The sequence below is a fragment of the Lipotes vexillifer genome, unplaced genomic scaffold (genome assembly GCF_000442215.2).
Source record: "Lipotes vexillifer unplaced genomic scaffold, Lipotes_vexillifer_v1.1 scaffold1238, whole genome shotgun sequence".
Classification (NCBI taxonomy): domain Eukaryota; kingdom Metazoa; phylum Chordata; class Mammalia; order Artiodactyla; family Lipotidae; genus Lipotes; species Lipotes vexillifer.
The window spans coordinates 333,664-351,863 of NW_006775669.1; the positions used below are offsets into that span (position 1 = coordinate 333,664).

Below are 18,200 nucleotides of genomic sequence, written 5' to 3' on the forward strand. Positions count from 1 at the left end.
GACGCGCAGGCTCAGTAGTTGTGGCTCACGGGCCCAGTTGCTCCGCGGCATGTGGGATCCTCCCAGACCAGGGCTCGAACCCGTGTCCCCTGCATTAGCAGGCGGATTCTCAACCACTGCGCCACCAGGGAAGCCCCCCAAGCACTTTTTGTTCATGACATTTATTTAGCACTTAAATTTACTGCCTTGGGGGCCTCCCTGGTGGTGCAGTGGTTGAGAGTCCGCCTGCCGATGCAGGGGACGCGGGTTCGTGCCCCGGTCCAGGAGGATCCCACGTGCCGCGGAGCGGCTGGGCCCGTGACCCATGGCCGCTGAGCCTGCGCGTCCAGAGCCTGTGCTCCGCAACGGGAGAGGCCACAACAGTGTACCGCAAAAAAAAAAAAAAAATTTACTGCCTTGGACATTCTGTCTCATGTTGTTAATTAACTCTTGCATGTTCCTGTGTACTACTCTGTTCTCCCTAACCAGATGGTTGGGACAGGGCTCACATGCACTCCTCCTTATGTCTACCACAGGGATGCTACCATAAGAGGAACACAAAATATTTGCAGCTGATGGACTAAATAACAGTTGTGGTTGCTAATGATTTTTTGGACCAAGTACATCAAGAATGAAAAGAAATGGTTTATCCAAGTTCTGTAATCTTATTTTTTAATAGTAGTAGAATACGCATAACACAAAATTCACCATTTTGACCATTTTTAAGTGTACAGTTCAATAGCATTAAGTTTAATACATTCACATTGTTGTGCAACCACCATCATCATCCAACTCCAGAACTTTTTCACCTTGCAAAATGAAACTATGCACCTATTAAACAATAACTCTAGGTCCTATCATCTTATTCATAGATCACTTGTAGAATATATGAGACGTAATATGAGAAAAAGACTATAGGCAGCTCTCTATACCAGGGTGCAGGTTGAATGCCTGTGTGCAAGGTACTGCTTAGAGGCAAAGTGCCCTTCCTCAGGATTGACAAAGGAGTTGGGAGACAGAGTGTAAATACTTGGCAGAATGAAGTAAGTTCCAAATGAGAGGTGATGTAGAATTGGAAAGCATGGGTTTAGGTCCCAGTTGCCTCACATTAGCTTAGCTTTGAGGTCTTGGCCAACTCACCTCTCGTCTCTGACCCTCAGTTTCCTCATCTGTGTTATGGGGATGACACCTCCCTTGCCTGCTTCAGAGATGGCAGTGAAGTTCAAGTTCAAGTGAAATAATAGGCATGACAGTGTCTCACAAGACGTGAGCACAAAAAATTCTAGGGGACTGATATCAATAAATTATAAATTTCTCAAGGCAAGAGACTACATCTTATGCTTCTCACTACACCTATGACCCAGCTCAATGCCCAATACCTAGTGGACTTGACATGAGTGTTGGCCAATACTGAAGACAATATGAAATCCTAGTTTGGGTATATGATGATTAACTCTATGTTTTGGCTTGACTGGGCCATGGGGTACCCAGATATTTAGCCAAACATTCTTCTGGGTGTTTCTGTGAGGGTATTTTTGGATGCAATGAACACTTAAATGGGTAGACTGAGTAAAGTAGATTGCCCTCCTTCACGTGGGTCTCATCCAACAGGTTGAAGGCCTGAACAGAACAAAAAGGCTGACCTTCCTCCTGCCAGACTGCTTTCAAACTGGGATATCAGCTTTTTCCTGTCTTCAGACTCAGACTAAAACATTCGCTCTTCCTGGGTCTGAAGTTTGCCAGCCTTCAGACTGGAATTACAGCCTTGGCTCTCCTAGGTCTCCAGCTTGCCAACTCACTGTGCAGATCCTAGGACATGTCAGCCTCCATAATTGTGTGAACCAATTCCTTATATTAAATCTCTTTATATATATATTTTTCTATTGGTTCTGTTTCTCTAGAGAACCCTAAAAGACAGAGAGTGGCACCACATTGGCATCCTTGCTTCAAACCTGAAGCAGGGTACTTTATTAACAGCAATCAGAAAATTAACAATTTTTAGTCCATTTGTCTGAAGGAAAGGAGAAAAAGAAGAAAACTAACTGAAAATCTCAGTTGGCAAATAATGCTATGCATATAGATTGAAGGGGAAAATCCACTGTTTATTCCTAGTGACACTTAATGTAGCTATACTTAAAATATCTTACCATAGTTAGAATTTTTAAAATGCATTTTAGGTTTACAAAGCAACTAAAATCTCTGTCTCTCTCTCTCTCTCGCCATATAATTTTAACCTGACAATTTTAACCTCATCTGATGACCATACTGCTCACTCATTCTGCTGCAATGCATGTTTTAATAAAATAAACTGCATTCTGTTTCCCACTTCTCAGAAGATCCATCTCTGCCTTGTCCACTGCACGAACTTATATAAATCAGTCTAAGCCCTGTTCAGTCACAGAGCAGCTTCTGTTCCCTTTGGGGAGGAGGTGTGGATGAGGCCTGGGGTTTCTATGGGCAGAGTGGTCCGGAGGGGAGTAGCCGTGCACCCTTAGTCAGTCCAGCAGGTGGGGTTCCCCTCTTCCACTGTCTTAGGGCAGCAATTGGAGCCCCAGTGGAAGCCCCCAAGGCCATTGCACCACAGCCAGCCTCCATCTATTCCCTACTAACCTTGTTGACATCCTCAGAAAAAATAGGACTTTCCTGGTAGAGCAGTGGTTAAAAATCTGCCTGCCAATGCAGGGAACATGGGTTTGAGCCCTGGTCCAAGAAGATCCCACATGCTGCGGAGCAGCTAAGCCCGTGCATCACAACTACTGAGCCTGTGCTCCAGAGCCCGCGAGCCACAACTACTGAGCCCGCGTGCCACAACTACTGAAGACTGTGCGCCTACAGCCCGTGCTCTGCAGCAAGAGAAGCCACCACAATGAGAAGCCTGCACACCATAACGAAGAGTAGCCTCCACTCACCGCAACTAGAGAAAGCCCAGGTGCAGCAACGAAGACCCAACACAGCCAAAAATAAATAAATAAATAAATTGAAAAAATAATAAACACCATCATTTTCCACTTTCCTAGCTGGTGCTCTCCTGCCTCATCCTTGTGTAATCAGGGAGAAAGTGGGGCGTTCATATTAGACCTGTGTCTACGGCCAACTTTTGCCCCTGGCTCCTCTGGTTAAGGGCCAGGGGCCAATGCTGGGAGTAGGAGGAACTCTCTAGGGGCCTGGAAAAGGAAGGCTGTGCTCTGGCGGGCACGGGGTGTGTTGGGCATGGGGGAGCAGGGGTCTACTGTGCACAGGAAGGGAACTTTGCAAGTTGGACATTTGTTAGGCAGGGATGACCTGTCACATGCCTGATGTACAACCCATATTTCTGTCCAACTGTCGAGGGAATGGCATAGGCACTGCTATGAGTCAGGCCAAGTAGGAGAACAGAAGTTATAGGAGACAAGAGTCTGGGACCCTGTGGGGAAAGTAACAGAGAGGACTCATTAGATGAGTGGGAAGGAAAGTGCAGGGACAGAAGCTCAGTGTGGTTAGTGCTGTGCTCAGTGCAGGCCCTTATCAGGGCCACAGAATAAGGTGTGGCCTGCTGGAAAGAAGGCAATGCACCAATGTTACAGGGCCCCCAGCACCGAAATGGGGCATCCCGCTTTCTGAATGTCTCCCAAGGCAGGACCATCCTGCTCCAGCCAGGATGATTTATTTAGGTAGGATGCCTGGTGAAGAGACAGGCTCAGTTGACTTATTGCCTCTGTGATTCATTTCCTGGAAGGGCAAGAACAAAGCAGCAGAATATAACTCCACTGGCCAAAGATATAAAACATGATCTGCATGTGGCTGATTAACCGTCAGGGGGTTTCGTTTATTTGTTTGTTCTGGGTATTATTGGATATACTTTTTTTTTTTTTTTTTGAGAAGCGGATGATTCCTTCTGTTCTTTGAAAAATGCTAACGATCTAATTTGTGGTTAAAAAAATTTTTTTCTTTCCTGGAAATTAATATTATTTCAGAAGGATAGAGCTTAAATTGAAGGCATTGTTGTGTGGCTTGCTGAGTGAAATGGCTGTTTTTGAGTCAGAACGCTGCAGGCCGAACACTCACATTGTGTAGAAGGGGCGTAGGAGGCAACATAACAGACCCTGGGTGTGAGGAACAAGCAGGGATTGTATGGCTCCCCAGCTGGGTCATCCCGTGGTGGAAAGTGGGTGGCAGCCTACAGAGGGAGCCCCAGGGGTCCCACGCTCTCACCACCATGCTGCCTGGCCTCCCACCTGGCCTGAAGTCCTTGTCCTGAGAGGGTTGCCTTAGGCTTAAAGGAGTCCCAGCCCTACAAAGCCTTCCTCAGGAGTAAAGGGAACGGGTGACCCTCTTCCTCCCCCACATTGGCCTTCTGGTCAGGTGCCAGGGCCTGAGGGAAGGGGGGCTGAGCAATCTTACAGAGAGGAGGCCCCTGCATACTGTCTGTGCAGGCCCCTCACTGGGGGTTAAGAGGAAGCATGAAGTATCAGGGACCTAGCGGGTACCAAAGCAGGAGGCGGGCCAGGGGTGGGACAGCTAGGACGAGGGTCTCCTCGTGGCTTCCCTGCAACAGGCTGTGTGTACTGTCTGTCTGAGGCACTCATGTCCCCACCCACTGTCATGGTGGACATGTATATCAAACAAATGGACCTAAAAAGTCCTCCCCGAGACTCTATGGGGACAAAAGCAGCCCCTCAGACCTCTTATCCTTGACTCTGTCACCTAAAAACAGACAGGAAGCAGCATGCTCCAAGGCACGAATCCAGCTGGCTGGTCATCAGGCCCGATGGTGTTGCACTCGGGAGTTGGCTCCCACTGGCACAAAGTACCACTCGCTCAGGGTTATTTTAAGTAAAGTAAAACGCTGACAGCAGGCTTCCAACTAATGAGAGAAAATCAAGACTTTTCCCAGGCCTTCATCCCACAGTTAGAGATTAGGCTCGAAAATAAGGTTATTATGGAAATAAGGGGCCTGTTTTCTAGAAGGTGATACTTGAACAAATTGTTCAGGTAATATATGTTCTCGTGTGAAACTGGCTGAGGGTGGCCCAAAATAAATATGCATACAATTACAGCAGAGCTCTGCCACTTATGGCTTGCCTAATAATTTCCCCTTATCTGAATTTTATTAAGATATATGATACCTCAACTACGTATCAATAGCATTAGCAATTCCAATGTTCCTTTTCCAGGCATTTTTATAATATAAAGACAAAAATGCAACACCACACAACCTTGCCACTCAGAAAAGATGGTGATGCCCTGAAACTGGAATATTGGCTGATGGGTAACTCCATCACACGATGGCTCAAATGTTCATTTATCAGCTGATATACAGTGGTTTAAATTTAGCATACAAACAGGGGTTTATGGGCCAGTGACAAGGCACAAAAGTGTAGGTTTTATAAAACTGGCACTTTAAGAAGAAAAAAGTCCATATAAATTGCTAAGAGATAAAAGTGAAAAGAGCACTTATAAAGCTACAAAAATATATCATGATGCTCCCAGCATGTGCCTAATAGACTTAGGTTCCTTCCTCTGCACTCCCAATCCACCTTCATAAATTTGTATTTAACCCTCATCACATGTGTTACTGTAATTTTTAATTAACATGTATATCAATGTGCACACACATATATACACCATCATCCCCAAATAGACTATGAATTCCTTAAGAAAATGGATCATATTTTATCCTTCATTTTTGACTAGCTTCTAGCACAGTGCTAGGTATACATAGAAGTTCAACAAAGAATTGTGGAATTAATTAATTATTCCAATTAATTATCCTATCTCCTACATCTGGGACCAAGCCATTGCTGCCACTGCTTATCTGAAGTCACTTTTCCAACTTTTACCCAATAATTTGCATTGTTCCTATTCATCTACCAAATATACAGACTTGGGGATTGAAAGGGCCAAAGTTTCACAACCTTCAACATGCTTGCAATTTCAAGATGAAACTGAAGAGAGATTTATTGATGTGTCTTAAGTAAAAATACCCTTGATGTGTTTCCTAACCAACTGGAAACAGAAAGTCCTGAAAACCAAGCCAAAATGCAAGTTCATGAAATTTGGGGCTGAACTTGGTAAGGAAGCAATTACCTAATTTAGATAAGCCCTCACTTTTGAAGTTCTTGCTCATAACAAAATAAAATAATGGGGTTATTTTCTTTTTCACTAATGAGAAAAAAATTCAAAAATAACTTATAATAAACCTAAGATTTTCTTTTTTTCTTTTTTTTTTTGGTGGTACGCGGGCCTCTCGCTGTTGTGGCCTCTCCCGTTGCGGAGCACAGGCTCCGGACGCGCAGGCTCAGCGGCCATGGCTCACGGGCCCAGCCGCTCCGCGGCATGTGGGATCTTCCCGGACCGGGGCACGAACCCGTGTCCCCTGCATCGGCAGGCGGACTCTCAACCACTGCGCCACCAGGGAAGCCCCCTAAACCTAAGATTTTCGAAAGAACTAGAGTAAATCATATCATTTTACAGGTGGAAGCATATTCTCCAAACATCTCACTTTACGGATGAGCAAAGTAAGACACTGTTTCAACGAGGGGGTCTTACTGGTGGGGAAAGAGGGACCAAATCGTGCATCAAGGTGCACAGTGAAGCAGAAGATGGACGTGTTACTAACTTGGGTGTGACTCACTCCTTGTGACACAGTGTCTTCAGAATGTTGTACAAAGCCATTAATGAACAGCAAGACACAGTGCACAAGAGCTCTGAGGAACCACAGAGAAGCTATGAAGTTATTTATGGATGTGACAGACAAAGAAAGCAGCAAAGAGCCACTTCAACTGACCTTTTCTCCAACCACGGGAGGTAGGCAGGGCCTTCACATTTGAGTGTAGTAAAAGCCTGACCGAACACATGTTGGGGGAATTTCTTCAGCTCATCCTCAGTCATCTTTCGAAATCCCAGCACCACATCAGCCCAGAATGGCACTTCCTCAGTAGGAATGCTCCGGAATATCTGCCAACTCAAACACATTAAGTGGAAAAATTTCCTGAAGTTCTATGAAATTTCTAGTGAACTCCATGTTACATTCTGTAAGGCATTTTTAAAACACACTTCTTATACCCATACAGAGAAAGAAATTATTCTTCAGTTCTCTCAGGTTCAGATAACTCAGTAACTATATTTAAAATGTTCATGGTGGGGGTGGGGGGTGCAGCATTGGAATAAGACATTTAAAGAGTTGTGTGTCTTTTAAAGATTGAATTTAACTCTCTTTTTCTAAAAAGCTCTTGCCCAGATTTTCTTTATTTACTTATGATGATGCATTTTAGGAAAGATTTTTCTGTTTTGCATAATGCTTTACATAAAGTATAAGCAAACCATCAGAAGTTTAAAGGTTGGCCTCAATTCTGAACAAAATATCTAAGTTAGAAGAAGCAACGGTGGTGGTGCAGGAGGCAGGGCTGCAAATTATGAATTAAGTTGTAGATCATCACGTTACGTTCTTGATAAGAGAAGCCAGGAGTTTTCAGGAGAAGCCCTGTTATCGTTCAGTCATGGCTGGGGCTGATGAGGCTAGAAAGATATTAGTTGTTAACAAGAAGCCTATAACTTTGCTATCAATAGCTGCTAGGCATATGTTTGGATTTATAAGTATTGGGCTCTTTACATCAATAGGAATAAATGTTGTAAAGCATGGCTGCTCTAAAGTAGCAAGGGAAGTCATTTGAGTGCTATACATGGTTGCTAATGCTATGGTAATTAATGTACTGGAATTTATATTCTAAGTAATTCATTCTATACGGTTCCTGTGGAAGGTATAAATGTTGTTTGCTGCAGGCCTCTACAACAGGCCCTCTTGCTGTCTCATGCTGCACACTCTCCCGGGGCTAGATTGTCCTCTTCCCTGTCTTCACCATCATACTATAGGCCAAACACTCAGAAGACTACATCTCCACCTGTCTTCTCTCTCCTGAGCTCCAAAACCAGATCCAGACCCATGTTGCCTACTCTCTACTGGAGAAGTCTATCCACATGTCTCAGACATTTACCCCATGCCCACTGCTCTTTCCCGCCCCCTTTCCCCATCCCCCCAGGTGCTAACTCCAGAAACCAGAGAATCATCCTTGACCTTCTCTCCTCTCTCACCCCCTACATGCCATCAATTATCAAGTCCCATCTAATCTCCTCATAAGCATTTCTCAAATCCATCTGTTCTCTATGCCCACTATCAACACCTAATCTATCCCACCATCATCTCTCTTTCCACAAATCTGTTCTCCACACTGCAGACAGAATGTTTTTGAAATGCAAATATGATCAGTTACTTCACTGTGTAAATCCCTCAGTGGCTTTCCATTACCCTAGACGTTTTTCAGTCCCTCCAACACACCAGAGTCACCCCAGATTCAGGTCTATGCATGTACTATTGCTTCTACCTGAATGCTGCCCCCTCTGCCCTGGACCCTATCTCTGTCCCCTTCACCTCTACAGGGTCAGCAGACTAACCTACACTCATGTGGATGGTCTCCACTGAAACATCACGTTTTTTCTGAGTGGCTTTTCATAACTTACCAGAGCAAGTTTATTCTCCAGATAAATGCTTCCATAGCACCTTGTATTCTTCCCTTGTTGACTCATGTCTCATATGTAACTCATTAGATTTAGGACATTCCCTATAGAACATAAGATACATGAGGGCAGGACCATGTCTGTCTTTCCTAAAAAGTCACTCAACACATATTTATTGAGCATCTACTATATGCCAAGCAATATGTACTAAGTTGCTCATTTCTATTTCCCTAATTCCTAGAAGAGTACCTGATACTGGTGAATGCTGAGTAAATTGTTTTGAAGGAATAAATAGATGAATAAAGTTTATACTTATGCCAAGGTGCATAGGACATTTGTGCCCTTATCTTCACTTGACTGATTCAAATACTTTTTGGAAGCAAGTGGGATAAAAATCATTCATAAGAGGAAAATAAATCTTTTTTAGAATAGCTTAAAGTACATTCCTTTTAATATCCTCAATAGTGGCAAAGTCTTGCTCTTGAAAGGACATTTGAATCTTGGACACAACTGTTTCCAAAAATTACTGAGAGCTGATGTTTGTGAATTAGACTGGGTCGTGTTGGGTTTGGACAAAAACAAAGTGTGACCATAAAGCAATGACAACGATGTTTCTATGTGGCTTATCAACTGGCTCTGGAGACAGTTACAGTTTCAATCCATCTTCAGAAGGTAGAGAAGTAAAGCTGCTCCTTTGGGTAGGGACTTTGAGAAATTAGTGATATCAATATCGTTTGGTGTTTGTGATGGTGAGGGAGAGCAAGAGGAATAGGGTAGAAATCTGCCTGATGCAGGTATGTTCACCAGCAGAAAATGTCAGCAGACAGCCTGAACTCAAAAGAGGAGACAGGACAAATTTTTTTTTTTAAACAGCACAAAAGATGCAGTGGTGGGGCTTCCCTGGTGGCACAGTGGTTGGGAGTCCGCCTGCTGATGCAGGAGACACGGGTTCGTGCCCTGGTCAGGAAGATCCCACATGCCGTGGAGCGACTGGGCCCGTGAGCCATGGCCGCTGAGCCTGCGCGTCCGGAGCCTGTGCTCCGCAACGTGAGAGGCCACAACAGAGAGGCCCACGTACCACAAAAAAAAAAAAAAAATGTTCTTCTAAACCCTCCTACATCTAGTTCAGCACTCTGCTCATAGCAGGTACTCAGTAATATTTTCTGTTGAACTCTAAAGTCTGTTAAGATCACTCTAAATTCTAAAATAACTTCAGATTTCCTCTCTTACCCAGACACCAGGAGAACACCAGCATCTTCAGCTTCTGCAGAATTGGCAATTGCAAACAGGTGATCAAAGGTCTCTTTAAACCACTGCTTCTGCTTGTGAATGGGTGTGTCTGTGATGGTGGAGAAAAGCAAAGCAGGACAGAAAGGAAAATAATGACAATGACTATCTTCAGAGAAGCTCCTTCCTACAAACTGGGAAAAACTAAAGTGGCAGGGAGGAACATTTAGATAAAGTACCACATTGTGGCGGAGGATCTGTCAGCCACCAGAGTGTTGAATGTTGACACTTGCTGTCAGGGTCAGTTCATATAATTATTAATCAACAGAGGGGAAATCAACCAATGAGGGAAAAATCTAACATATGGGCCAGCTGGAAAGGGCATATTGGCCTTTGGCACTAGGCATATTCCAGAGGTCCTTGAAAGGTCCATAACCAATCTGAGCCAAGTTAGCCAGTCTGGCTGAGGCATCCAGCTGGCCACACAGTCGAGATGATAGGAGAAAGAACCCAGGGCCTCTTTCCTGAGGGCTGAAAACATGGCAGGAGATAAGGGGAGACCTGTGGGGCCCAGATCAACCAGGTCGAAGAACAGACTGAACATCAGTGGGAAGCCAAGGTTGCTCACCCTTCTGATACAAGGAAACAAGGCCTGCATTGTGGAACTGAGCTCCCTACAGCCCCATCCAAGGCTGCCATTACCTCCATCCCCCTCCATTCCATGGAATCATAGACCAGCTTGGAGTAGCATTCCTGGGGTCACCAGCGGTGTGCAGGGACCACACCTCTCTGTCAGAGTCCTGTGGACCAGTGCCCCCTATCCCCCAGGCATCCCTGCCTGTGTACAAGAGATTGGATCTGGACATAGCTCTGGAAGGGTTCCAGGCCTGCCAGGGAGAAAACACAGGTCAGGTTCAAGCCCCAAAATAATAGTGTCCAGTGTAGGCACAGAGAGCAAGCATGACACAGAAGCACTGACAAATCCAACTGTGGATGGAGTATTTGGCCATCTGATCCCTGTGGGAAGGTCATGAGAGGGAGTCCAGGGTCAGGCCAGGGACTGGAGAACAGTAATCCTGAGGGGCTGCTATAGGGGGAGACACAGAGGAGATGGGGGAACTGAGCAGAGAGGATACTGGGTCAGCTTTGCTTGGAGAGATGTCCCTAGAGCTCACGGTAGAGATGAAAAGCCCCTGGAGGCATCCTGCTTCCAGGTGAATGAGGGCATTTCAGTAGCAGGTTTTAAAGCAATCCACTTGTTTAGGAGCCAGTAAATATTTCTTTAGTAGTGGATCTGTGCTGTTGTCTTTAAACATATGCCCGTGTGAACTCAACACTCCCAAAATTGCAGACTGGGTCTACTGGTTTAAAAATAAGGAGGAAATAAATAATAAACTGCAAAGAACTAAATTAGACCTCATATGGATTATACCTCAACAATCTAAGGCAGTGTATGAGGCTGTATTGAAATGCACACCCCTGTTCCCACTCCAAACCTTAAAAAACAAAATAGTGACTGCTATTCACACACTGCAAAAGTCACCCCAAAAGAATAGACAATTCCAATTCAACAGTGGGTGAAGCAAGCCTGTTCATGTCCAAGTGCTGGTAAAAGAAAACTGTAGCCAGAGTAGCGGTAATAACAATAGCAAGTGCTGACATAGCACTTACTATGTCCAGGCACTGTTCTAAATGATTTACATGTATTAACTCATTTAATCCTCACAACAAACCTATGGGACAGTATGGTCCCCACATGGTATTGACATTTACGGGCACAGAAGATTTTCATCACTGGGGCTGGTCTGAAAGAAGCCCAGAGAGAAAACCAAAGTCTATCTAGCAGTGCCAGAGAGAAAGAGCCTGATCCAGGGGCCCCAATCACCCAGCCAAAGGGTGAGCTGGGCCTCAGTGGCCTGAATGAACTCTCAGGTGAGCCTCCTTATTTGAAGATGATTTCATGACTATCAGGCAGCCTTCTCACCATTCACCTGGGCCTGATGCATACAAGGGGATGCCTGGGAGATGGACACAAGGACTCTGGTCACAAGAAAGGTGTCCAGTGTGAACTAGCATTCTGCAAACACACCAGGCTCCTGTGCTTGTTTCCTGCAAGGCAGCTCCCAAGAGGTACACTAGCATCACGGGTGCTGACAAAGCCAAGTTCCTGGACTGCAATAGTGAGGCCACTGCCCTCCCCACCCTGGCAGAAAATGGGTTTATCCTCTGTTAGGTGAAGCAGGGGGTGTCTCTGGACTAGGAAAACACCAAGTGCAGGCAAAGGCAGGAATACCCTAGTGAAAACAAGAGCGTTAGGGAAACACGTGCAAACCACGTGCTAAGACCTCAGACCTCTTCTCCCCCTCCTTCTAGAATGCTGCCAGCCAGGCCTTCACCCACCCCAGCCAGGGGACTGGAAGCCTCTTCCCTGGGGAACATGACTTGCCCAAGAAGAAAGACTTAAATATAATGACATCAGAGGTTCTCCAACCAAAGAGCACTCCCATCTCACTCCAGTGAGCCTCAAGGCAACAAGCCCTACGCAAGGACCCAGAAACTCCCATCAGCTGTTTAGGATCCTGCTCTTAAAGGTCAACAGACAGGTAAAGATGGCCAGACCACAGGGCCAAGGAAAACCTGTAACATGAAAAAGGAGCATATCAAATAAAAAAAAAAACAACTTGGAGACAACAGAAGCTATGCAGGGAGGAAAAACTTTTAAAACTATTACTAGTGTCTTCAGAAAGATAAGATATTACAACCATAGAACACAAATAGTATAACAAAGGGAAATTCAGAGAATAAAAATGATCTTTGGAATATTAAAAATGCTACGGTAGAAATAATAAATCCAACAGCAAGGCAAAAAGAAAAAATTGAGAAAATCTCCCAGAAAGTAAAATAGAAAGAGAAAATGATAGAAATAGGAAGGGGAAAAAACTGAGCCAATGGGAGGACTCGTCCAGGAAGCCCAGCAAAACAGCAATTCCAGACAGAAAGGCAGAGATGGCAGGAGGGAGGAATCGGCAATTGGGTAACTCAGAGATTGTATCTTGAACTAGAGAGATGAGTTTCCAGATTAAATGGGCAGGGCAATTTTCAAAGTCCAGATTGCTGTATTTTTGTAATATAATCATTTGACTGCTTAAACTATGTCCATGTATAACTTTTTATTTTTTATTTATTTTTATTTTTTTTCATGTATAACTTTGATACAAAAATAAAAACTAAAATTAAAGGGGAGAAAGGAGAGTGGAAATGAGGAAGTGAAGACACTGAGTATAAACTTCATTAGCTGCAAAGTGATTTTGTTTCCTATTTAATGCTATTTCCTCCTCTTCCCATTTCGTATGAAGAATACAGAATGGAAAGGATGCATGAAAGTGTTTTTAAAAATCAATGCATTGGGATTTCCCTGGTGGTGCAGTGGTTAAGAATCCGCCTGCCAATGCAGGGGACACAGGTTCAAGCCCTGGTCTGGGAAGATCCCACATGCCATGGAACAACTAAGCCCGTGCGCCACAACTACTGAGCCTGCACTCTAGAGCCCTCGACCCACAACTACTGAGCCCACGTGCCACAATTACTGAAACCTGGGCACCTGGAGGCCGTACTCCACAACAAGAGAAGCCACCGCAATGAGAAGCCTGCACAATGCAACGAAGAGTAGCCCCCGCTGGTGGCAACTACAGAAAGCCCGCGCACAGCAACGAAGACCCAACGCAGCCAAAAGTAAATAAACTAATTAATTAATTAATTATTTTTAAAAATCAATGCATTTTTAGTCCTGAATACATATTGACTGATTGTTTTTAAACTGGCTTAGAAGCGAGGATAATGTTAGTCCCATTACAAGTATTTTCTGACTTGATGGTCACTACTGGTATCAATAGAAAGACAGAGTTACCAGTTACCAGCTGTGGTAGCCATTGGTGCTGTTTACCAAATACTCTTGGCTGTCTACCTTCTGGGAGCCTTATAGAATTGCACTTCCTGTCCTCCTTCTGAAGGGTGGGAGCATGTGACTAGCACTAGCCAATGAGCTGTCACCAGAAGTGATGAATGTTGCTTCCTGGCCATGAACCTTTAATTGCTAAGGCAAGACCCCTCAGAGCTCTCAATCCCCCAGCTACAGGTACTGACCACATTCAAGGCTCTGGCTGCTTCATCAGCTTAGACCCCTGAGTGATGAACAGAACCCTTGCTGATGCTCAATCAACATACAGCATGAGCAAGAAATAAACCTTTGCTTTTTAAGCTGCTTAGATTTGAAGGTTCTTTCTGTCTTGCTGCATAACTGAGCCTTTCCTAACAGATGAACCAACAAGATGTCAAAAGTGCACATTACACTTATGTGAACATCCAGCTGTCTTTGTCAACAGAATTCCACCAATGCCATTCTATCTAACATCCATCATATCTGACAGAGGAGCAGAAATCTCTTTCTCACCTGGATAAACAGGAGGAATAAGCATTCCGGCTGCCACGTCACTCGTGGTCTCGGGAGTGAACTGCTCTGAAATGACTGTAATGGAGCATCGCGGGACCAGTTTGGAAATGCACACAGCAGTGGAGAGTCCCATCACACCAGCTCCCACAGTTGCAACCCGTACTGTACCCATGGGCCTGTGAGGAGGCACAGTGTGAGCTACAAACCTTGTTTCAAGAGTTATTCCGTCCAGTACAAAGCTTGGCCCTGAAGGTTCTTTCCTTAGGTCCACAGCCTCTCCAAATACGACCTTTCTTGCTGGCATTTCTCATGGGATAAAGAGAGCTCCCTGTAAGCCCTCTTTCCATTAAATGTCAGGGTATGGACAACAAGGTCTCCATGGAGTTTAGACATTAGTCCCAAACCTGCCTGGAGTTGCCTTTAGAACAAAGGACAGCTGAGTAAGTCTGCCCTTGGGGGTGGATTTCTACTCATTCCTAAACCCTTTTCCCTGTGGACACGGCCTAGGGAAGGTTGGTGAAATAAGCGAGGTGGACAAGAGCAGCAGAGCTGCTGCATCTGCTCCCAGAAACCTCCTGAGGAGCAGCCACGGAGAGGGCACGACCCAGACCCAGGGGCAATTTAGAACTCAGCTGTTACTGTTTACAAACTGCTTTTTAATTATAACAATGTGACACAAAGCCCGAAAAACGGAACTCAGCATCTCTCCTGCTCTTCACTCTAACTGGAAACCCACTCCTCTCACAAAAACCTCTGTCCTGAAACCCCATCCTCTGACAGCAGGCTTTCCAGGTAAGGAGCCTGGATTCCTTCGTGGACTCGAATTCTGATTCCGTAACCTGGGGAGCTAGCCATGGTCTCCTCGCCTCCACTCCCTCATCTGTAAACCAGGCCAGGTGAATTCTTTATTAGATCCTGCGGGTGGTAAATAACAGAGATGCACTGAGGTTGTCTTGTAAAGGGGGCTTCTTCTGAGAGTCCATATGGAAATGCAGGAGACAGACATCCAGGGGTCTGGGCTGGGCATCCTGAGACCGGCACCCACGGTGGAAACCAGAGGGTTGATGAGGGTTCAACACTCTCCCACCGCCTCACCTCTGAGCACCAGGAGTCCACTGAGCCCTCTCCACTGTCAGCTCCCGTGTCCCCCCATGCTTCCCTGCTTATCTTTCCACTTCTGGTTCCAGCTAACTTCCCCTAATAGGTCTCAGGTAGAAACTCCAGAGAGAGAAAATGCAATTAGTCCAACTGGTCATCACCATCCCTATTAAACAAAGCTCTAGCCCCAGCCCAGCTTGTTGGGCTGACAGAGCCTATAAATCTGCCCTTTGCACAGGTGCCCTTCCTTGTCCAGTCAGCAATAGCCAGGGCATCAGGTCACGTGGTACAAAACACGGCCACCTGCACGTAAAATTCATCTTTTCTCAGGAGGGAGTGGCGTGGTTCGCTCCACTGTGAGTACAGCAAAGGCAGTCAGCGCTCACTTCCATCTCTGAAGGTCTCTGGCACTGAGATATTGTAAAGTCTTCCAAAGTGGTTTAGTGTGTGTTATTTCCATTTCTCAAGCAGTATACAGTTTCCTCAGCCATAATTTTATCTGACTGCTCCCCAGTGGGCAGGCTAGCTGAGAAGGAACAGGATTGCCAGGGCAGAGGGAAGAGAAGGGAAGGAGCAGACCAGTGGATGGGGGGCAAGCTTGAGGAGCGTAGTCCTGTGCGTGGCCCCTAGAGGTAGAAAGCAGACACCTATCCCCTTACCGGCTTTCCTATTTCACAAGGCCTCCCCTTCCCAGCAACTTTCTCAAAATAGCTCGAATAAATTAAGTTGAAAGGGAAAGTAACCTGTGGCTGAGAATATCCAGCTACCAGGGAAGAGAAAAGTGACCCAGCAAAGGGGGTACATTCTGGTCCAGTGACCTGTGAATCTCTGTCACCTGATCCCACTTAGACACACCCCCCAAACTCATGGAGTAGTCCAGAACCACCCCTGAGCAGAAAGCAGGAGCATTCAAGTACCTGTCTCTGAAAAGGCAGCCTCGGAACCCACAGAAGGCTCTGGCACCAAAACTTGTTTTCCCAGTGAGTGGTTGGTCTAGTGCCCTAAGAGACAGAAAAAGCAAAACTGCTTCCCATTGGGGGATTTATTAAGGACATTCCCTCTAATCTTAATCTCCATTGGCCCACACGCCTCTGTCTCTGTCTCTTATTACCCTGGAGAAAGGAGCGATTGACCTCATCTTGTCTGTGGAGCTGCAGTTCTGCTGATCCCCTGGAAGCCGGTCCATGCTTGGCAGCCCTCGCTTCTCTTTCTGGTTTACAAATCCTCTGTCTTGCCACAAATCTGGGATTTCTCCAACTGATTTGTAAGCGTGGTAAATAAGGGGTGAACCTGTCCAACTTCCAGCACGTTCCATCCAGAAGCAGACGCATTTTCCTCATTTGGCTGTCCCGAGTTAGCGGCCCTCTCCTGGTGCCTGGCTCTGCTGAGTCAGCTGATGGGGGTGGGAGTGGGGTTGGGTGAGGGCAGAATAATGTTGTTGATCACTAAGATGATGACCTGATTGCAGCTGGAAAAACAGATTCAGGAATTAATCTAGGATAAGAATCAAATGATTCTTTAGCCCACATATTCAAATATGTGCTGAGTGTCCACTGTGTGATAGACACTTTACAGTCAGTGAGTCTGTTTATAGGGAAGCAGTTTGAAGTATCAGAATAATGATAATAATATTGTAACTAATATGTATTTAACATTAACCCTGTGCATTCATGGTACCATGTAACACAGTCACCCTATGAGGTAGGTACTATTATTATTATTCCCACTCTATAGATGAGCAAATTGAGGCTCCAAAAGGCTAAGGACAGGCCCAAAGTCTCTTAAGTAGCAAAGCTTCATCTGAGTGTTAGATTCCAAGGCTCAAAGTCTTAACTAAAGCATGTACTTTGGTGTCAGGAGACCTGTCTGTTTTCCTTTGAACAAGTCACCTTGCTTCTGAGTTTCAGTTTCCCCATTTGAAAATTGGAAATGAACTAATTTTGTGAGCACCTGCTGAATTAAGATGTGTAAAATTCCTTCTACAAATAACAAATGCTGGAGAGGGTATGGAAAAAGAAGAACCCTTTTACACTGTTGGTGGGAATGTAAACTGGTCCAGCCACTATGGAGAACGGTATGGAGGTTCCGCAGAAAACTAAAAATAGAATTACCATATGATTCAGCAATCCCACTCCTGGGCATATACCTAGACAAAACTATAATTTGAAAAGATGCATGCACCCCCATATTCATAGCAGCACTATTTACAATAGCCAGGTCATGGAAGCAACCTAAATGCCCATCGACGGATGAATGGATAAAGATGTGGTATATATACACAATGGAATATTACTCAGCCATAAAAAAGAATGAAATAGCACCATTTGCAGCAACATGGATGGTCCTAGAGATTATCATACTAAGTGAAGTAAGTCAGAAAGAGAAAGACAAATACCATATGATACCACTTATATGTGGAATCTAAAATGTGACACAAATGAACTTATCTAAGAAACAGAAATAGACTCACAGACATAGAGAACAGACTTGTGGTTGCCAAGGTGCTGAAGTCCAGGAGTTGATGTGATCTCCCTGAGACTGCAGGCGAGCTCAGCTTCACACCCCTCTCCAACAATTTTTCAGGAACTTTTTACTTTGGGCTCTGGAGGTCCCCAGAGCCTCACCTGTGCAGTGTGTTGGGGCCCTCCCTGCCCACCGCCCCTCCTGCTCTGCTCTCCATGGGCGTCAATGGCTCGAGACATGTTAGCCTTGCTGGTGTGTTAGTTTGCCAGTACATCAAGGGCCTCAAGCCAATGGAACTTGAATAGCCTCTTCAGAGGCTATTGAGGAAGCAAGGCTCATGGGACCAGGGATTCAGCAGTGTATGGCTGCAGGTTGGGGCAGGGAAGCATGGGAGGGGTGAGTTCAGGGAGATTCGAGTCTGTGATACATTGGCTTAGCTCCGACTTGGGACACAAAAGTAGAGCAGAGTCTATAATTGAACACTTTCTTC

General features: G+C 45.3%; 1 protein-coding gene across 1 annotated transcript in view; it reads right to left on the reverse strand.

The window, feature by feature from the left end:
* DDO (D-aspartate oxidase) overlaps positions 1-16,249 on the reverse strand; it is an 18,248-nt gene extending 1,999 nt beyond the window's left edge. Inside the window, exons 1-4 of the mRNA XM_007450101.1 lie at positions 16,165-16,249; positions 14,150-14,325; positions 9,703-9,811; positions 6,746-6,922 (exon numbers count right to left, since the gene is read on the reverse strand). Of these exons, the coding sequence (XP_007450163.1) occupies positions 6,746-6,922; positions 9,703-9,811; positions 14,150-14,321 (458 nt within the window). The 5' untranslated portion in view covers positions 14,322-14,325; positions 16,165-16,249. The remainder of the gene's footprint in view (positions 1-6,745; positions 6,923-9,702; positions 9,812-14,149; positions 14,326-16,164) is intronic.
* Positions 16,250-18,200: the final 1,951 nt, after the last annotated feature.